This window comes from Lepisma saccharinum, chromosome 8, assembly GCF_977018435.1.
Source record: "Lepisma saccharinum chromosome 8, izLepSacc3.1, whole genome shotgun sequence".
Lineage (NCBI taxonomy): Eukaryota > Metazoa > Arthropoda > Insecta > Zygentoma > Lepismatidae > Lepisma > Lepisma saccharinum.
The window spans coordinates 85,742,539-85,764,660 of record NC_139236.1 but is presented as its reverse complement, the minus strand read 5'-3'; the positions used below and the strand labels follow the sequence as shown (position 1 = coordinate 85,764,660).

Genomic DNA, 22,122 nt, shown 5'->3' with positions numbered 1-22,122 from the left:
GGCCAGGATTCGAACTTGGGAACCTTAGCTTCGTAGCGCGATGTCACTCCGCCACGAAATATTTTATTGTGTATCTATCTCTCCGTCCTAGAACGCAGAATACACAAAAAATCTGCGTAAATCAGTGAGTACAGGATGATAAAGTAAAATAATGAAAAAAAGAGATCAATGAATTAATAAGACTAATAAAAAATATAATGTTCTACATATCAGTCAACTCATTTACTTTCGGACACTTTGTATTGTACAAAATCTCTCCTCTGTCAAGTTCCACAAGTTTGTTGGCGGAATCGCAGTTCGTTGAACACATGGTCGACATAGTCGGGTATACGGCGTCCTACGACCAGCCGCAGAGGTGAGCAAGATCATGAATCATCACGCAAAGTCTAACGGAATTAAATCTGGCGAGTGTGGTGGCCGATTCAACCAAGACCATCTTGAGGTTCAGGCCACAGCGCTTAGTCAAGACGTCATCATCTGGAGGCGATCGTCTTAACGCTGTAAACTCCTTGACGTAATTTTACCGTAGATAATTAAGGTATATTTGTTTCTCTTATGAAGTTAAATTTTGACATTTACCCTCCCGACGAATATAGTTAAAAGAAAAATGTATAATATTGAATATTTACATCAAAATTTTCATTGACGAAGTCACGATGGCCACCGCAAAAATTCCTACCATAGCACAAAGAAAGAGTTGAAAACCGTTAGAAACTTCCTGTCGGAAATATTTAAACATTGTATATCTTTGAAAAATATTATCGGGAATATTGGTCAGCTACAGTAAAACTCGTAACCGCTTTTGTATGAACTTTTGTATGTAAAATCAATTGATTAAATAAAAAACATGTTAGGTTGACCGTAAACTTTCCAAGTTACCTAATCAATTAAATTGTCTTTAAGTTTACCCAAAATTAATCAACCAGATAATGCAGATATTCTGTGTAGCTATACAATCTCAATACAAAACCTTAATTTCTATATTCTTGAAGCAAAAGCGAAAGAAATTGGTACAAGGGCAATGTTACATTTCTGTGTATAAAGACTAAACGTAAATAATTTGTCACATTGTAATTTCGATCCTATTGACTTTATTGAATGAAAGATAATAAACAAATTGAATCTTTTCATTGTCGTTAGTAAGATTTGTGACAATAACTTAAGAGTTTCATTGAGAAAAAAAGCAGATTAATATTTCCATTTTAACGTTCACTTGGGAAATAAAAATTTGGAATATTTCCTTACACTGTTTTTTACATTCCGTTAGAAAAATCGTGAAGAATGTTAATAAATTATGAAACAATAAACATTATCACTGATTTAATAATCAAAGTTACGAACATTGAAGCTTCACAAAGACAAAAAATAAAAAGCAGTTCATATGAAACAGTTTTAAAAATTTAATACATTTGTAGTTCATATTAACATAGCTAGGTAACAAAATGCTTTCTGTGTGAAAACATTTCTATTTGAAACATACGTAACATATATATTCTTGGATAGTTTTACACACGAATATTTCATCGACGTTCTTGTTACACATCGCACCTTTGTATTTAAATGTACAACATATCTTCCATTAGCCTCCGATTAACATAAAGAAGCATAAAGCGGGATAAAATAAGAATAAATATACACATGTATCAACTTTGCCCCGTTGTATACCTTTCTTTCATTAAGCACATTTTGAAACTGAAAATTTGTGTAAATAATATGAATAATTTATCGAATGCTTGCATACAATTTACACTAACAAATTGCTTTGGTAGACGTAATATTAACCAACGTTTGTAATTCAGGGTAAATTATTTGATAATTCTAAAAAAAATGTTGACATGTTGTCCACATTTACGAGTATATTTGATGCCTATTTCGGACACACGAAATGTTTACATCATGAACTATTACTATTATTTATTTTTTAGTATAATACATTTGTTACTTGTATATTTTCGTAGTGACTGAATCACATGGAATTGCCATAAAAAATTCTCATTTTTAACAACATCTTGAAGAAATGTGAATGTTACTCTTACCTTTTTCATTGTAATTGCCTCTGCAATTGAGTACACAAGACTTATACACCATACCTCTTCCACATTTAAGCATATTTACACGTCATGTAAACTCGATTACAGTTCTTAAATTTGCATTACAATTCCATATTCACTAAAAAGGTCCAACATTGATTCCGAAGAAGCAAATCAAACATAGCGGCTATCTCGCCTCCAGTTGATGACGTTTAGTCACGTGACCGGAGCAAGCCATCAGGCTTTCAGATTGAGAAGGTAATGATTCAACGCGCCCTTTGCGACTAATCCAGTGTTCTGGAAACGTAGTCATTGATTGATTTGATTGATTTAGTTTATTTTACTTCGCGTTTTGTGCCTCTTGGCTAATTTGCGAAGATGGGGATGAGTGATGAAATGATTAAATTGATGACTGGACTTTCACAAACAACCAAGCCCGACCGGGATTCGAACCCGGGACCCTTGGCGTCGCAGCGCGATGTGCTAACCACTCGGCCACAGGGTCGGGCAACGGGACAGTCAATTTTACCATCTGGTCTACGGTGTGGGACATTTTGGCAACCCTCTGGTTAAGATTTTCTTAATTATTATTTCAAAAGGACCTTAAGAGAGATATTGATAGTAATTTCTACTGCGCGATTGTTAATTTCGATCCAGATTTGAATGGCCATGAAGGTGTAATCGAAATGACAATTTTATCAAATCATAATTTGTCAAACGCATTACACCATCATAAACGGAAGGGGGCCATTGCCAGTGAAACAATCAAAGTGGTCCACGTCCAACGACCAATACAAAATCCTTCCCTTTAACAAGAGTGAATACGAAAAAAAAAAAAAAAAGAAAAGAAAACAACCGCAATAGTTTAGAAAAACCTGTTGACACACTGAATTTTATAACGTGTATATTTGACTTATTATTTGCCATATTCCGTGAAGTAATTCGTCTAGACAATAGTTTTTCGAGAGCCGTGTATAAAGTATCAGTCATTTTTCTGGACATTAACGAGCAATGTAATAATCTGCATTATTTGACCAATGTTACAAGGTTATACACAATACTTGTTGTCCGCATTTTATTACTCGTGGTGCATAGAATCAAGAGACATAGGCCACCGGACGCTCTACATGTCTACAAAGAGAGAAGAAAACAAGTTTGGACATTTAAATATTGATGTTAATTGCCTTCATAATGAATTGTTTTGAAATATGGACACGAAAGAAGTTACTATGGAGTGCATTAAATAGCTATACATAACTTCGTGATCATCTGGACCATTTCTTTTAGATCTTAGAACAGGCTGTGGAAAGATGGGATATGCTGTGACGTTAATTCCATCCTTCATTGCGGTAAGTTAACTCTTATAAACCTGTTTAGCTTATATTTTATTTCACGTACTGGAAATATATTACGCATATATATGTAGAATATTGAGAAAATAACTGGCTTAATACTTTTGCACAGTATTTACACACAAAATCTATTGATGTTAGTAATTTTCTATGTATAATAGCAAAAACAAATCTCCATTACTTAGGATATACGAGTATTGTGCATTCATTCTTTTATCTTGGACCTAACATATTTAAACCGTTTTCTTTCTAGAATGCTTTACATTTAAGGTACATTTACAGAAGTTATGTTGGCAATATTTAAGCAATAATAAAAATGTTCCCCTTTACAATTGTATGTTACATTTTCTTATGAATGTTGATAAACTATATCTCAGTCAAACATCAGTATTGACCACCAAACTTCTCAACTTTATTGATAACAATTGAACCTCTAAACTATATAAAGTTTTGTATAATGTGTTTCTCTCCCTGTTATATTTTGCACTTTCCAGTATTATATGTAGCACGTCTTCACTTTCCCAGCCACATTATTGTTCGTTATTCGAAATCTGAATAAATGTTGCCAAGTACATAAATATCCCGATCTTAGTAGGTTAATTAACACAATTGCATTTCTTGTACCACCGAAATGATAAAACCATGGTTCGTATAACTTGAATTGAGCAATTGATCTGTATTATACACCAACTGTTACAAGTTCATGTCGACATCAATGAAACATGTAAAATTGTCTTCACTCCAAGCAGATCAGTATAGTGTAATAATACTTTCTTTGTAAACTCATCCCTGGAATTGCATATTACTGTGTCCTTTGACCCAAGTAAACTAGATGGTTTTTCCAGTGTTGTTGTGTATTGTTTGGACATATTTGTACAATAGCGATACATGTGTCGATTGTTTGCTAACTGATTGTTTGGCGATTGTTGTCGTGAAGTTTCGTTTCCATAACTTCGATTGATGTTGGCTGCTTCATTGGCGCACTTCTTGCATTATGGATTCTGGACGCCTGCACTTGTCGTCCTTCTTGTATTTAGTCTGTGGTCCTTAGAAGGGCCTTACGCGTGCATAGACGGTGTTACAATTTCAGGTGCAAAACTGAAGATGCAATGAGATAGTTGCAATAGTCTCTTCGATTTTCTTCTGAAACTGTTCCTGTTACCATTGTAGTTCGAAGCAAGATCCGTGATTCTTCAGTGATCAGTTCCGCCACACTATTATCATCCTTCAAACAACACTTCACATATTTCGTGCAAGTTCTATTTTTGCAAAGACTGCTCACTGAATGTGCTGTTGGACATGAGCCTTGTGCATTTAGTGCAAGGCACGTGCATAAGTTCTATTCCCCTCCTATTTTGTTAATATAAATTTTATTTATATTTCGATTTTCTTCCTTTATGCGAACTATGATTGATTTTCTTTGAAGATTTATCAGACCAAGGCACTTGGAACGCACTTTTCTTTTGCGAGAATAACCTAGTCTCGTATATAAACTTTCTAACACTGTAACATCAATTCCAGACACTTTACAAAACATGAAGTAACGTCCTCAGCGTATTACACATTTTATTCTTCATTTCTAATGCTTAAAATTTATAATCAAAGTTCTCGAAATGTCGTTAGCAAATGTAATTGTATAATTGAATCGATGTGTTATTACATTGCAGAAATAAGAACAAACCTTAAAATAGTATATTTACCTTTATATAGATATTGTATTCGATTAGTAATTTCAACTTTTGTAATCTAGAGACAAGTATGATCAAATTTAGTCTTTCAAATCCTTTCTAAACACGCAACACTCTACTAACTTGGGCACAATTAATATTTATTGATTGTGATATCTTTTTCAGGTTTGTTTGATTACAGTTTTGGAAGGTGAGTATATTCAATCACAATTTATACTTAAATCTTTCCAAGATATTATTTACAAATAGTCTGTGCCACAGATGTTACGCAATTAGCATTCAGAGCATACATAGTCACAATTAAGAAATAATAATTTTCACTTCTGTTAGTAAAGGGGTCGACATGTGCGAATGAAATTAACTTAGATGTGTTTAATATGTTATTGTTATATGTTTCAAATGATAGGTAAATTGAAGTCGAAAGGTTAAAGCATTGAAATTATTTAGTATTTTAGAAAGTTAAGCCAGTAAGCAAAATAAGCGAAACCTATATTAGCAGCTTCAAAATAACTACCAGAAAGCAAAGCAATAATTACATGAAACGCAACTACCTCTGTCAGAAGTCACCGTAAACAAATAATAATTGTTTCTGAGTAAATATACTGGTTGTTCGAATGGCAGAAGGAATATTAGACACAGGGCTATAGTGCAAGTGAAAAAACATATCACTCAACGTAACTGCTATATTGAAGTTGTGGGACCTTATACAGTACTATGAGCTATACAGTGTCAGACGTTATGGTAAAGTTTACAATGATGACAGTGTTTTAAGTAATGTTTTCTAGCTTTTGGAGAAGCACAGACCTTTTACAACGTCTCCCATGAACATTTTTATGTCTCCTTATCTTCTTTTAATATTTTTTAATGTGTTGTGTGTTTGGTATGCAGTTCTCTTTACAACTTTGCACTCATCCTTTCTCAGTGGCTTTTTACATCACTTTTCAACTTTCAAGAAGGACTTTTAGATAAATAGACAATGTGCCAAAGCACCCAAAATTTTAAATTAGTTTATTCATTCATTCATTCATACAAAAAACTACCAATACGAAAACATGGCGACATCGCTTTTTATTCAAATCTGATATTTTATCATGCATTATTATAAACTTCACTTGACACCTTGAATATATACACTTTTTTTAAACTTATTAATTAAGTTGGTTTATTATGCTTCGCTTTTCTGCCAGTATTGTGTAATGGCGAAGATGAAGGATGATAAGATGAAATTAATGAAAGGACAATCACAAACACACATGGACAAAGAAGAAAAATCTCTACAGATAATTACTGGCTGCGAATCCAAACGCCACAGCATTTTTGGCATGCAAACATGTAGTCCATGGTGTATTACGCCATTCAGAAGAGTGCTTAATATAAGAAAAATAAATAGCTACACGTACATTGTCATTTTATGTAGCATCGTTTATACGTAATACAGTATACGTTGATGTTCTTTTTTTTTAATTCTATGAATTTTGAATAAATTAATGCTTTGCATTTCTATCTTCAGGTAGAGCCATGTATCCCCCGCCTGATAGTTGGAATTATCCTGTCGGTGCATTTCCACCTCAACCTGGATTTTGGGATCCTTATTATCCGATGGGCACTGGCACAGGAATTCCACCATGTATATGCGACCCGATGCCAGCGCGAAGCAATGATGGCAAAGCAGTGGTTTCCGGGGGAAATGGACCAAAAGGAAACAACGGACAGAACAGTGGAAAGACGAAACTACCAGTTCAAAGGAAAACAAACTCGCGTTCCCCTGCTCAAGCTCCTGGAAAGCCTCAGTCTATTGCTCAAAGCAAGGCAGTTGCTAAGGGAGGTCGTGTGAAGCCCCAGCCATCTGGTCAGGCTCTAGCACAAAGTAAAGCAGTTGCTAGCGGAGGTGGTGGGAAACGCCAGCCATCTGGTCAGGCTCTCGCACAAGGCAAGGCAATTGCCAACGGTAGTGGTGGGAAGTACCAGCCATCTGGTCAGGCTCTCGCACAGAGCAAAGCGGTTGCTAGCGTAGGTGTTGAAAATTATCAGCCATCTGGTCAGGCTGTGGCTCTAAGCAAAGCAGTTGCTACGGGAGGACAGGGGCAGTATCAGCCAGCTGGTCAGGCTCTAGCTCAAAGCAAAGCAATTTCCAGCGGAGGTGGTGAAAATTATCAGCCATCTGGTCAGGCTGTAGCTCTAAGCAAAGCAGTAGCTACGGGAGGACAGGGGCAGTATCAGCCAGCTGGTCAGACTCTAGCTCAAAGCAAAGCAATTTCTAGCGGAGGTGGTGAAAATTATCAGCCATCTGGTCAGGCTCTCGCACAAAGCAAAGCAGTTGCTGGCGGAGGTGGTGAAAATTATCAGCCATCTGGTCAGGCTCTCGCACAAAGCAAAGCAGTTGCTAGCGGAGGTGGTGAAAATTATCAGCCATCTGGTCAGGCTCTCGCACAAAGCAAAGCAGTTGCTAGCGGAGGTGGTGAAAATTATCAGCCATCTGGCCAGGCTTTCGCTCAAAGCAAAGCAGTTGCCACGGGAGGAGATGGGCAGTATCGGCCAGCTGGTCAGGCTCTCGCAGAAAGCAAAGCAGCTGCTGTAGCAGAAGGCAAACAATTTCAACCTTTCGCACAGGATAACCCATATGATTTACCTGAATCTTTAGGACAGGACTTCCCTGAAGGAGCGCAGCTATAATTGTTCGATCCACTGTTGTCAGAGTTAATGTGAACATCATTTTAAGATCTGGAAAATCATCCAGACTACCGGAGTGTTATGAAAGATGTAGAAATATTACTTGAAGGAAGTTAATATTTTGTGCATTTATCAATGAATTTATAAACTGATATTTCTTATATATATCTGATAAGCATATCCATAGAGTATATTAATAGAAAAAAACATGAAAACGTATTTGTATGTGAGAGTATTAATTTCTGTCATCCTATTCTCATATTTGCAAAAATAATTGCAAAGTCGTTATTTAAATTCACACACACGTCACTGAACAAAAAACATTACTCGTTACGATTATCTAAATATATAATAACTCTTCATTAGAATATGGTAGATATCTTGAACATTATGTTAATCATTAAAGTTTCTATGCAAGTTACTAGTGCAAACTTTGTATATAATTTCCAAGAAAGAATATACCTATTGAAAATTTGTTAGCGAAAAGTATTCGCGTTTATTCTTGTTAAAATTATTACATTCATGTCGATAATGGAGAATAGAGCTCAGCTCACGCTAACCTATTACTGTACTAACCAATAGCGTGTTGTTTTCCTCCACACGTGCATTGTGTTATGTTACTTTAATGTTAATATATATTGTTTTGGAATAGCACTGTTTGTTTTAAGCTCATTTTATGCTCAGACACTAATTGGGGTTTTGACCCACAGTTTAAAGTGGGATCAAAACGTTGCAGTACTAGAAGTTGCTGCAACATTTACAATATTTTACCGTTAAAATTTAACAATCTGCATGCCAAATTACAAAAAGAGAACGCAACGGTTTTATATTTAATTTGAAATATTCTATCATAAATATTTTTAAAAACTGAATCAGTAGAATTACTTTTATTGGCTTAACTTTATAATGGTCGTTAATTGATTGTAAACGGCTATGGTCCTTTTTTACGGTAGAATGGCAACATATTGAGGTATTCAGAGTGTCAACTTTTTACAGTATGTGCGATGTGCCTCTACGTGATCTAACCCGACTCCCTTCCTTACAATGTGGCAGCGTTACCAGTACGTTATCCGGAACATCCTAAAATCAATCGTAATTCCCCATGCTAACGTATAAATAAAGTTTCCAGATTAATAACTGAAGGTAGGTCAATAAATAATGACGTCGTAGAAAAAACCCAAACGTTACAAATAGGATTGCCAACAGAAGAGCTCGGTGGTAACATTTTGATCATTATTGAGTTACAAGTAAAATGAGCCATCCTTCAATTTTCGCTTGTAATTGCCATGACGTGCAATTTCAATTGGACTCATTGAACCCTTCTTAAATTGGTGAACACAACAAGAAATCAATTTATCTACGGTATAGCTCCTAATAACCTTTCTGCTTAAGAAACTCAATAATGACCAAAATGTCACTTACCATGGGCTCTTCAATTATAAAAATTATTTTGAGAATGGTATTATTATTCTTAGTTATGTAAAAACTTGTTTGAACATGTTGGGGAGAATAATTCAGGTATAATCTTCCACGTCACTTTATCGTTTAATATACATTCTCTTAATGGTAGCCCATAAGATAGTGAAACTCAAAACATCTAGCAGACATCTTTATGCACGAGTTTCATATACCTCCACACAGGTTGAGCAGGACTTATTTTTTTTAAAAAATTGAACTAATAATTCCTTTATAGTTCTGCCGTACCGACATCCATACAATACTGTTGAGACAATTGTCATTGGTCGCAGTTCACAAATTTCAAAGCAGATGCCCGCATCATACCGAAGCATAACCATTGCACGTAAATGACAATAGCCAACTGAGATTCAAAAGAAAGGACGTTTTTTATGTCCGTTTTAGTGTGCAGACATGACAGCAGGCAGCAGTGCCAGAAGAGTTAAGCCAATGGTAATAGGGTGCTTCGTTCCAAACTGTGACGCCAGAGGTATCCAGTGTGACTGATTCTCAAGGAACAGGAAGCCATTAGTAATCATCCAAGAAAAATTGGATGATAAACAACTATATAAATATACTTAGCCCTAGGATCATCCTTTTGAATTATCACCACCCAGGGACCATCTTCTGGAAAAGATTACTATTTTTCTATTTTTTTTACTGACACAATGGTGATTGGCATGTATTTTTTGGTTATTTGCGCCTTGGTGAGTTGTGCACTATACTTTTGTTTTCTCGTATTGTGTTAGTCCATTCTTTGCAACATTCAACTTCAATGAAAGCACAAACTATCACTGCTCTTTTCAAGTGTGAGTTCCATTAAGAAATATATTAGAAATATGACAGTGAGGATTTTCACATGCACCAAAAGCACTTTGCAACAATTGTCGAGTAGCGTTTGCTTAAGCAAACAGTTTTAGGAACATGATTTTTTGAACATGCTTTTGAAGACGAAGAACTTAAGACTTGTACGTGTATTGTGCTAGAGTATAAAGCAATAAGCTCAGAGTTATATATCGTTTACGATACACTGTGCATAAACATTCAATTTTGATACTTGTACAAACAGTAATAATGTTTTATCCATATTATTTCTTTTATTTCGAAGGTAAACAACGGTTTATTAATAATAACAGTACTAGTGAATATTTTAATAGTAAAAAAAAAGTACTTGTATCAATTTACCTTCACGACACTGTGTACATTTAATAATTCTCTGCATGTTGGCGACAATGGTTAGCATGCACTGCTAGAATAAGTATAGTTTAAAGCACTAGGTATGGATAATGTCCAATTAACGTTGCATGCTACTGTGCACATCTGAATGTCGTGTCCTAAATGAAGCACTTCTGTTTAATGGTTAGAAGCAAATGGTATTTGATTCTACGATACCCAATGTGATTAAAATGGGAAAAATATTTGTTTTTGCATACCAAGTGACTATACCCTTTACTTTTATTATTGCATTATTTAGAGTTTCTGTAGCACTGATATTATTAAGAAACCGGTGGTTGCTTTCGAAAGAATAAAATTGCACATATGTTGCTCCACAAAACTCAAGGAAAGAGGAGGAACCAAACAAACACAAAAACAGGGTACCATTTTGCAATGCTGCTAATCATTTTCGTTGCATGTTGCATCTGTACCTTATTGGTGTTCATAAGCCCTTATCAAGAGCATTCCAAACAGGCTCGGTAGGATTGAGGTCCGGTGAGGATTCAGGCCACTCAATACGGGTGATGTCTTCTGTTTGCAGGAATTCCGACACAATACGAGCGCGGTGCGGGCGAGCATTGTCATCCATAAACAGGAATTTATATGTTAGTTATAGTAGTGGGTTAAGAAAATTATTTATTGGATTTTTATTCTTATGATTAATAAGACCAAATCCTCCACGGAAATTGCGAACATATGAACACATTTTTTTTTTCAATTTCGAAGGGGGCTGTATCCTCATCAACCCCTCTCTGCATACGCTAGTGTAGCGTGACAAAGCTTAAATAAAGTTGGGACGATGATGTGCAGAAGAGATATTTTATTGTAATGTTATTCTCAAGATTTACAATATTCTTTAATAATCTACTTGCTCTGATAATCCCTTGGTGTTTCGTACGTTCTGTGGAGCAGTGTATATAAAATAATTATTACTCTTTCTACACGTACTAAAGTTGTCTATGCACACATACACATTCTAAAACTATGTGCATCGTATTTTCTCCACTACTCACTCCAAGTTGGAATAAAGAATGAACAAGTAATTCCTAATTTTAACGTCTCGGATTACTACCAGCAACATCATCATTGGTTCGCAATGAGGTGATGAGTAAAGACGTTTACATCGATCTCATGAAATTGCACAAACTGACTTAACAAATAAACTTGTTGAGGTATTTTTGTTGGTGAACAATGTCGTCTAACTAATACTTACCCAGAATTAGAATATTAGGGAGAGGGGTCGCTTCCCTTCCACCCTCCCCAGCAAACAATAAAAACCAGATAGATACTCCTCTTACGCAAATAAGCATTTTGGATTATATTTTAACGTTTGATAAATGTGGATTCCCCTGAGGAAATTATTCCCGCACTCCTGTTCCCCTCCAGTTATTTCTGCCTTCACTAATCGGAATCAAGTGAGCTAAACTATTATTAATAATATCCCTACACTTATTCATCTTGATTTTGGATATTTGGATATGAAATCTACTTATTAAACTAATATCAAATCATAGATAGACCGTAACAAAATTAAAATAAAGAGCACATATTTAGTGATTACAATGCTGATTGAAAATTGATTTAATCATCTGAACCTAAGCCCCTGTAGCATAAACGCAGAGTTTAGGGGGAAAGCACATTCTGCCGCACCTCCCTTAAATTCCTCAAGGAGTGTATGTAATAATATATCACACAATTGTATACTCTATTATAACACGAAACTATTTCCATCACCTTTTATTGGGCCACGGGGTATAATTTTACAGGGTGGCCCACTAAAAGATGGACATATTTTCAGTTACCTTTCTTTTGGACAACCCTGTATGTGAAATAGATCTCAATCTTGTCCCCGCAATATTTATGTGAATTTGGTGGTGTTTCCCTTGAGTTTCAAGCCAATATTTAACAAATTAAACATTTAAAATTATCTTTATCTTAATACCCACATAATCATGTAGGCTATGTATTTAGGCTCACTGTTAACGTCCATCATAGGTGGCGCCAGCTTTGAAGCATTGAGAAAGTATAGTTTGTGCTACATTAATATCAGATATATATCCATAAACGAACTACATTTTTACTGCACTCTCTTGTTATTGACAGTTTTTCTGGTATGAAAATAATAGTAACTATTATTATTACATTCAGTCGGTAACGCGTCTGACTACCATGCTCAAGGTCCAGGGTTCGATCCCCGGCCGGTTCAAATCCGGGAACATTTCTAACGTTGGAAGCGGCCCCGGCGCCCACCCAGCGTCGAATGACATGGGTACCTGGGGGAAACCCTGGGGGGTAAAGGCGGTCAGGGGCGTGATGCTGATCACATCACCCCCAACCACGACCGGATCAAAAAAGTGTGGGGCATTACCCCCCACACCCCCTATACGCCTTCATGGCGTGGTGCTAGGACAGAGGAGCACTTTACCTTTTGTTTGGAATACAGTTATATCTTGCAAAATGTATACAAATAAGTCCAACTGTGGAAAATATGAAGCCATGTGTTAAGTATTATGCTTTTAATACCAGGGTCCAAAGTTCTCATCCCGTGAAGAAACAATATTTAATACATCTGTTGTGTATTTGGAACACACGCAGATTGCACTCAAGGTGTCGAATATATTATAAATGATATGCACGAATAATTCAACATTATTTAATTGATCACAAAATTCTATTCAACAAACTATAATGAACTCCATTTATACCAGACCCAACATAATCTGTTTTTACCCCTATATCCACAATTTCAAAGGTCTTATAAACCATATAGACTATTTACATAATAAGCGTTCACACATACGACATTCCCCCGCGTCGATGAAATTTTGAGTCAGCAAAATGTAATTCTTTTTTTTTTACTTCATTTTACCATAATCACTCAAATCTAATCTTTTCGGTGGATTCCTTTGCCTCTGACTTCTCCTTAACACTCTTGAATCTGCTGCTTCACGTATATCCAAATCTATTAAATAATGTTGAATTATGCGTGCATATCATTAATAATCTATTCGACACCTTGAGTGTGATCTGCGTGTGTTCCAAATACACAACACAATCTTCCATAAAACTCTTGAAGGAAGAACAAATTATTTATTATTTCTCTTGTAGTTTACGCTTATTACAAGCATAAGAACACAGTTTTTCGTTGTGACGTTTCAGGAGAACACACGCTCCCTTCATCTTTATTTTTAGTTCGACTAAAGATACAGTTATAACAATGGTTAACAATTTTTTAAACAAAAAGAATCCGTTATACAATGGATAAGTTAATTAAGTTGTTACATTACAACAATGTAACATTGACAACATCCATTGTATAATAGATTCTTTTTGTTTAAAAAATTGTTAACCATTGTTATAACTATCTCTAGTCAAACTAAAAATAAATGTCTGATGGAAGGATCGTGTGTTCTCCTGAAACGACACAACAAAAAACTGTGTGTTCTTATGCTTGTAATAACCGTAAACTACAAGAGAAATAATTCTACAATGCAAGCAATGCGTATACAAAAAAAATATATATATATTTCTTACCGGCGAGTACTAATTGGGGTACGAAATGGACCTCAGGTTATTTTTAGTTGTATATCAATGTATGCATCGTCAGTACTTCTCTACATCATCTATTAATGAATTCATTTGATGTATTTTTGAGGAGATACTATACCTTGTCTCAATAATCTGTGCAGCAAGCGAATGGAACAAGTCCTCTGCGCAAGTAACTGGAGTGACTGCATGGAGGGGAAAACGTGACTTCAACTACCAGGCGTTTGCAGCAGCGTGCACCGCTTAGATCCGTTCACTCACTTTCTCCCTTTCTCTACTGTTATGCGGTGGCGCAGTGGTAGCGTCGTCGCCTTGTGATCAAGGTGTCCCGGGTTCGATAATTGGTGGAGGCACATAGTGGTTCGGATCCCACTTTAAACTTTAGGTCCAGTCTCGATTAGCCTTACTGTGCATAAAGTGGACCTAAAACACCAAATCATTCATTCATTCTACTGTTATGCGCGGCGTCACTTTACAGTCTCCTTGGTCGTAGTATAGTTTTATTTTTCTTTAAGTAATTTTAGTCCATCCTCCTGTGGAGCTGTATTTACAGATATATATACAGGGTGGCTCAAAAAGTCACTTAACACCCTCGGTACCAGGCCACTGCAGCGCGCAACATGGATGTCCGCCATCTTGAATTCAACTTCAGAATTTTAAATAGGAAGGGGGTGATATGATATATCAAATCAGGCTAGAATTTTACGAGAAATGCAATGGTGAAGGTTTTTTTTATGTATCTTTAACCAGTAAAATGTTATGACTGAATTCTTGTACCAATTTGCTCCTTTTTGAGGTGTTAGAAAAATGCCTCAAAATTTGTTTAGCGCATCGGTAACGCATCGAGATCAAAGTGACGTCCAGAGAGAGAAGTTCGCATGCCATTGCACACGATTTTAATCGGATACATCCACGAAGAGCTGCGCATTATGAATGGTTGTCGCAAACAATTACAGTGTGACGCTTCCATTAAATGAAAAGTCCTTCACAGTGACAAGGCTAATGTTTATGTTCATAAGGAAGTTCATCAACAGAATATTGGATGCTTTTTATCTGGTAACCCATTTTCGACAGATCAAAGCTGAATGGTTAGTGCTGGTAAGTTAATGGTGTGGCGTGCTGTGTGGAACACAATTGGTTAGTCAATTTCCCATCAACGGAACCTTAAATGCTTAGGGCTACTTGGATTTGTTAAATAAACAGATTTTTTCATCCTTACTTATGGAAGAAGGTACTTTTTACACAGTTTTTTTTTAAATTTTTTTCAAGGGAGGAACAGCAGAACACTATGGGAACGTTGTGAAGCAGTTTCTGTCCAAAGTTAGTTATCAGATGACAAGGGTCGCATATCCTGTTTATGAACTTCCTTATGAAAAACATTAGCCTTGTCACTGTGAAGGACTTTTAATTCAATGGAAGCGTCACACTGTAAATTGTTACCATTCATAATGCGCAGCTCTTCGTGTATGTATCTGATTAATATCTTGTGCAATGGCATGTGAACTTCTCTCCCTAGACATCACTTTGATCTCGATGCATTACCGATGCGCTAAACAAATTTTAAGGCATTTTTGTAACACCTCGAAAAGAGGCAAATTGGTACAACAATTCAGTCATAACTTTTTACTGGTTAAAGATACGTCGAAAAATTTTCACCATTGCATTTGTCGTGAAATTATAGCCTGATTTGATATATCATATCACCTCCTTCCCATTTAAAATTCTGAAGTTTAATTCAAGATGGCGGACAACAAGATGGCCGCCGACCGCGCGGGTGGCGTCAATGTGGTTCCCCCTTGGCCTGGCAACGATTGGTCATCACCATTTCCATGTTGCGCGCTGCAGTGGCCTTGTACCGAGGGTGTTAAGTGACTTTTTGAGCCACCCTGTATATAATGTCAGAAAGAAAGAATAGGAAATAGAAAGAAATATAAATTTTGAGGGAGACAGAAAAGATGGAAGAAAATAAGAGAAAGAGACAAAGGAAAGGAAATAGAGAGAAAATAGGAAGGAAAGACAAGGAAAAGGCCACAGAATGAGAGACGGCACAAAAAATAGACTTAAAGAAACTAGAAAAGAGAAAGAAAATGAGTGAAAAGCAAACAATAATATGGTCTAGATAGAGAAAGAATAAGAGGAAAAAGAAAGAAAAGTCAGGGGGAAGAGAAGAGGACAGAGAAGAAGAGTTAGATCTAGATAGACGGGGGGGGGGGGGTGAACATAGAAGAAAGGAATGATAAGTAAGACCCTTACGGGTGGAAGAGAGAAAGAGGAGAAGGGATGGAAATGAAGAGAAAAGGAATTGATCACAAAATTCCATTCAACAAACTATAATGAACTCCATTTATACCAGACCCAAGATAATCTGTTTTTACCCCTATATCCACAATTTCAAAGGTCTTATAAACCATATAGACTATTTACATAATAAGCGTTCACACATACGACATTCCCCCGCGTCGATGAAATTTTGAGTCAGCAAAATGTGATTCTTTTTGTTTACTTCATTTTACCATAATCACTCAAATCTAATCTTTTCGGTGGTTTTCTTTACTTCTCACTTCTCCTTAACACTCTTGAATCTGCTGCTTCACATCTATCCAAATCTATTAAATAATGTTGAATTATGGGTGCATATCATTTATAATCTATTCGACACCTTGAGTGCGATCTGCGTGTGTTCCAAATACACAACACAATCTTCCATAAAACTCTTGAAGGAAGAACAAATTACTTATTATTTCTCTTGTAGTTTACGGTTATTACAAGCATAAGAACACAGTTTTTCGTTGTGACGTTTCAGGAGAACACACGCTCCCTTCATCTTTATTTTTAGTTCGACTAAAGATACAGTCAGAGTGCTGCAAAGTGTAGCTTTTGCCTACCCGTGCTTCTTGCCCCGTGAGAACAGGTTTACCTGCTCGCCTGCCCACGGCAACGAGTCGACTTGCGTCTTTACCCGGGTTCTTCGTCTTCCAGGCGCTCTGCGCTTACAAGGTACCTGGGCATTCAACAAGACCCGGGCGCATGCAAAACCTGCTGGAAGGAAACAGCCCTCCGGCAGCGTGTCGCTCCAGGCGTTTCTTCACCACGTGGACAGCTACAGCCAGTGTTGCCTACTTATGTAGCTCCTAAATCCTACGAAGTCCTAGGAGGAGCTCTCTGATTTAAGGAGAATTTACAGTAAATACTTAACGATTTCAGTTCATTGTAAGCAGTTTTTATCTTATTGCCAGGAAATGCACGCAATATTACAGCTTCATTTATTTAAATGAATGATCGGGCAAACAAAAAACTCCTCATCGAAAACTAATTGTTTTTCATTACATGGTGTCTTAACCAGGCACGCAATGGCGCAACCACAGGGGGCATTGCTCATTAACTTTCGACGAAAATTAAGTCTAGCGGGGTTGGGCAAGGGGGGCAAACATTAAAGTACAAGAAAAACTAGGATAAAGGCTACTCAAGATGGAATTAGTTTTCATATATTTGTTGTATTATTCCTTCCAGACGACAAAGGGCACCTGCAGAGGGGAACAGAGGGGCAATTGCTCCCCTGATTTCAAATTTTATGACAGTAGAAATATATTAAAGTATATTATACAGTCAAATCAAGTTCAATGCCGTAGCTAGGGGGTAGCTGAGGTCGGCCCTGGGAGCCGAACGATCTAAATGAAAAACTTTTTTAAAACAGAGAATGCCATGGCGGCCCAATGCCAACATTGCTATCAATGTTGGTTTGTTATTAGATTGATTAATTGATTATGTAATGTATTTAAATATGCATTAAAGAAACTTTGAATACGTACACAATTTAGTGTTAACATGTTGCATATTTTCTTATTTTACGTCGCTCCATGTTTCATATGTCTTCCACGTAGTACACCCTGGACTGCAGACTAACGAGGCTCCGGCTACTGGCCCCATGGCCAGTATAATTCTGTGTCGTCCTGTGTTTGGTCCTTGTGGGTGCTGAGTGCTCCTTTACAGCCTCAGCTTTTAACGAAAGTCAGAAGATTTTAATATTTTATGATTTTAGTTCTGCAACGTTATAGTTGTTATGTGTAACGATAAGGGGCTGGACCCCGTATAATGTGACGGGTCCAAAATAGCCTTAGTGTTGACGCACCCAAAATTTTAAATTCAAATTCAAATTCATGTTTCATACGTGAAAAGAAAATATTTTACATGAAAATTTTACATGCCATATGAACATTCGGAAAGCATTTTTCATGCACTTCCTTTCTTTCAAAAACAGTTTGTGTGCTTGTTTTCCATTATTAGCTAATGTGAAATTAAGGTGTTGAAAAACAAATGTTTCAAATTCTTTGTTTCAACACAAATGCGTTAGAACCGACTTCTACCCACCCCCTTTTTGCATGATTTATGAGAATAATAATGCCTTTGATGTTACTTTATTACTATTATTGTTATTGTTGGCATGTTTATCCAGGTACTTGCCCCTCCAAAAGAAAATTCGTGGTCGCGCCTCTGCAGGCCCGTAGTCAGAATTGGTTGGCGGGGGGGGGGTCTCATGGGTTATCAGGGAGGGCTTCATAAACCAAGTCCATTTTCAAAGGTTTAATAGTATTATATGAAAGTAAATTATATATGTGTGTAGTCTAATCATTAAGTTAATATAGGACACAGAAAATCTAGAAATATTGTTCAAATACTTACAATATATTTTCAATATCTTCCCATTCATAGCTGAAGCCGAGATAAAATATTCTAATTACTACCTGCTACTTTTACTTCGGCTCGTAAATCAAATGAAATCATTTTACGCCTATCTGTTCTTTGTATTCTGTGAATTTAACCTTTATCAAGTTTTGAGTAAAATAATTTCTACAGTCTACATTTTCACTCGTCGCTGCAAACAAATTTTACAAAGTAGTTTACGAAATTTCAGAAAGGGGGGGGGGGAGGATAACGGCAATGCCCCTGGACCCTGTCTGGCTACGGGTCTGGTGTTCGCAGTAGAACAGTGTGTTGCTATACTCGCGACCTCGGCGTCGAACGTGACATGTTCCAGCAGTGCCCTGGATTATTGGTTGTTTACGACATATTCTTATGGAGCCTATACCACGGAAAACCTATTTCAATGTGTAGGGGGGGGGGGCAAAACTAGCAACATTCTGAAATCTCATTTCACTGGCGATGTGGCTTTCAGTTCCCTTCCTAAGTAGTGGAAATCTATTGCAGTTGGCAACACTTGCAGACAGGTGTGCGACCGGTGGAGTTCCTACTCGAAGCAACTACGTCATGCAGAAGGAGGGGTCTGCAGTTGATGGAAAGAACGAACTGAGACCTACTAGGTATCGTAAGATTGCGGGTACCCGCCGGGTCTACAATGCCTGCCAGGAACGATCTGTGCAGGTGGGCATACAAGCTGCTCAAGCGAGGGTGTTGCGCAGGTTGCATGGTATTTTAGGAGCGATGTCTCGCGAACGGGTCTGCTCCAGGTCTTGTGCAGGCCTCTGGATACAGTTATAACAATGGTTAACAATTTTTTAAACAAAAAGAATCCGTTATACAATGGATAAGTTAATTAAGTTGTTACATTACAACAATGTAACATTGACAACATCCATTGTATAATAGATTCTTTTTGTTTAAAAAATTGTTAACCATTGTTATAACTATCTCTAGTCAAACTAAAAATAAATGTCTGATGGAAGGATCGTGTGTTCTCCTGAAACGACACAACAAAAAACTGTGTGTTCTTATGCTTGTAATAACCGTAAACTACAAGAGAAATAATTCTACAATGCAAGCAATGCGTATACAAAAAAAATATATATATATTTCTTACCGGCGAGTACTAATTGGGGTACGAAATGGACCTCAGGTTATTTTTAGTTGTATATCAATGTATGCATCGTCAGTACTTCTCTACATCATCCATTAATGAATTCATTTGATGTATTTTTGAGGAGATCAAATAGAAAAGAGCAGTCACGCATACACAGAGAAGTGGTAGTAGAAGGCAGAGTTCACATGAAAATATTGTCCACCATTGAGCACGCTTAATGAAATTCTTTGGCAACTTCACTGTTACCTCTCTTGAGCTGAGCCCTTCACTATACTCTGTCTAAGGTATCCCTGGAGCAAGGCCGCGCATAGCAGCAGCTAAAGGGGGGAATCGAGTTGGCAGAGCGAAGCAATACAAGCTGCTACGAAGGCTGGTAACTGCAGTCACTTTCCCCATCCACGCAATCCCGTTCCCTCTTACGTGTTCATTGGTTGAACAGTCTCGCGATGAGAGCTAAACTCCGTACCAGCTAACTGCAGACCAGGCGAACGAGAACAAGTCTGCGCAAGTAGTGACGCGAGACGGCTCCACCAATGAACAGCGAGAGAAACGGGATTGTGTAATGGGCGACGGGAGTTACCCGATTTCCTGTAAGCGTTGCAAATTCTACAGTTAGCTTGGACAGGGTATAGAAAAATTTACGCCCGGGAGTAGTAAATATTAGAGAAAAAACTTTTTGAGGGTAAAAATTTATCCTGCTTTATTCTCTATGTACACGCACACGCACGTGTGCGCTCAAGTAGATACAAAAAAAAATGTAATTTTACAACTAATATTCGTATTTCTATTTATTTTACAGATCATTCCCAGTGCTTATTCCAAAGGTAAGAAATTTTCATAATAACCAATACAAATGGATTCCGTACGTTCTTAGTAGTCTAACCGAATGATATACAGGGTGAGCATAAAGTCTTTCCATGATTATGAATATTTACATGTCAACTTCCACGGTAGATAGGCAAAAAAAACCTATGGCAATAAGTAGTGCAATACATCAAGTTTTTTTTCCACTTCTTTGTTTTGTCTGATTATTAGAGACGGTCCCATATCATGGCCACCGCGTTCGCCGAACATAACCCCTCTTGACTTTTTTTATGGGGTCACGTTAAGGACATAGTGTTTAGTTCACCAATTCCTGATATGCAAACTCTTCTCAGACACGAATACGGGATGCTATAGAGACGGTGACGGAAGAAATGTTGGCAAAGACATGGAGAGAAATTGAGTATCGCCTAGACGTTCTAAGGGCAACAAAGGGAGCACATGTCGACGTGTACTGATAAAAAAAAACTTTATGAGTTAAGCGACCATTTCCAACAAACCGCATATCTGTATCTTGCATATTTCTTTAGCAATAAACATTTCTAATCAGGGAAAGACTTTATGCTCACCCTGTACAATAGAGATAATTTCGTCTAGATTTTAAGTAGAAGTAAGACGATACCGATGTAGAGAGTAGAGAGACTGACTGTCACACGCGAGACTCGGGTTCGATTTTTAAAGGTGATGAAACTCATTTTGGAATTTTCCGGCAAAGTTTCCTTCATAATGTTGCTCTAGGACTGATTCAGCCTCTACGAAATAGGTACCCGGGGGCAACTCTGGTAGAGTAAAGGCGGCCGGAGTGTGGCGATGATCACATTACCTCCAGTATGGCCGCGATCGAGAAAATGTGGAACCCAATCTACGCCCTAATATAGCACACCTTCATTCAACGATGTGATGTATGGATACAGACACGGGTTCTGATAATATCACTGACTTTTATAGAACTGTTACAACGCAGAAGTGTCGGTGAGTATCGAAATATTGAAAACTAAATCAAGCTTCTATTCAAACAAAAGAAAACACCAACCGGAAAAAAAAAACCTATTCAGCCGAACCAAACGCTACAAACAAAACAAACTTTTACTCAGTCAGTCCAAATATTGTAACATTTTAACTAACTTGTCTTTCATGAAAAAATAAGCACTGTAATTTCCTCCCGAATGTAGAGGAAAGTGACCAAAGGAGGACCCCTGTTTTCTTTTTCATCCCTGGTGTCATTATGGCATATTATTTCTATTAGAAATTTAATAAAATGGGTTCCTTGATATGTTTACTAACCTTTTTGAGTAACTTAATCCACCTTAAAGCGCATGATGCTTTGCCAGTAAGCATTTCTGTAAAAAGGGACGAAAAGTAGCAACCGTCAAAAAGTGGCAAAAATAGGACCCCTCCTTTAACAAGCTCCAAAAATGAAAAGACGCAAAGAAATGTAAATATACATATATATGTAGTAAATGAATTACATTTGAGCTTGCATAAAGAATATAGATGTACAAAAGTAATATAATATAGACTACCAATAT

At 37.0% G+C, this 22,122-nt stretch overlaps 4 protein-coding genes across 5 annotated transcripts in view; 2 read left to right on the top strand and 2 right to left on the bottom strand.

The window, feature by feature from the left end:
- The window catches only part of LOC145991880 (solute carrier organic anion transporter family member 74D-like), a 262,979-nt gene that overhangs the window by 24,833 nt on the left and 216,024 nt on the right, over positions 1-22,122 (bottom strand). The window lies entirely within an intron of this gene.
- LOC145991239 (solute carrier organic anion transporter family member 74D-like) overlaps positions 1-22,122 on the bottom strand; it is a 190,146-nt gene that overhangs the window by 22,491 nt on the left and 145,533 nt on the right. The gene's annotated exons all lie outside the window — the stretch shown is intronic.
- The window catches only part of LOC145991243 (uncharacterized), a 31,456-nt gene that overhangs the window by 7,152 nt on the left and 2,182 nt on the right, over positions 1-22,122 (top strand). Inside the window, exons 1-2 of one of the 2 annotated variants that reach the window (XM_083127206.1) lie at positions 9,618-9,902; positions 20,571-20,595. In XM_083127206.1, the coding sequence (XP_082983332.1) occupies positions 9,864-9,902; positions 20,571-20,595 (64 nt within the window). In that variant the 5' untranslated portion in view covers positions 9,618-9,863. Of the gene's footprint in view, positions 1-9,617; positions 9,903-20,570; positions 20,596-22,122 lie in introns of those variants that run through there. The other variant, XM_083127205.1, reaches the window with a different exon arrangement.
- On the top strand, positions 3,228-8,394 carry LOC145991241 (uncharacterized). The gene is made up of 3 exons (XM_083127203.1): positions 3,228-3,379; positions 5,236-5,260; positions 6,581-8,394. The coding sequence occupies exons 1-3, from the start codon at positions 3,341-3,343 to the stop codon at positions 7,741-7,743; spliced, it is 1,227 nt and encodes a 408-aa protein (XP_082983329.1). The 5' UTR covers positions 3,228-3,340; the 3' UTR covers positions 7,744-8,394.

Coding starts and splice junctions, on each gene's coding strand:
- LOC145991241 (XM_083127203.1), top strand. CDS start 3,341: ATGGGATATGCTGTGACGTTAATTCCATCCTTCATTGCG. Junction 3,380..5,235: donor TAATTCCATCCTTCATTGCG/GTAAGTTAACTC, acceptor TATCTTTTTCAG/GTTTGTTTGATTACAGTTTT. Junction 5,261..6,580: donor TTTGATTACAGTTTTGGAAG/GTGAGTATATTC, acceptor TTCTATCTTCAG/GTAGAGCCATGTATCCCCCG.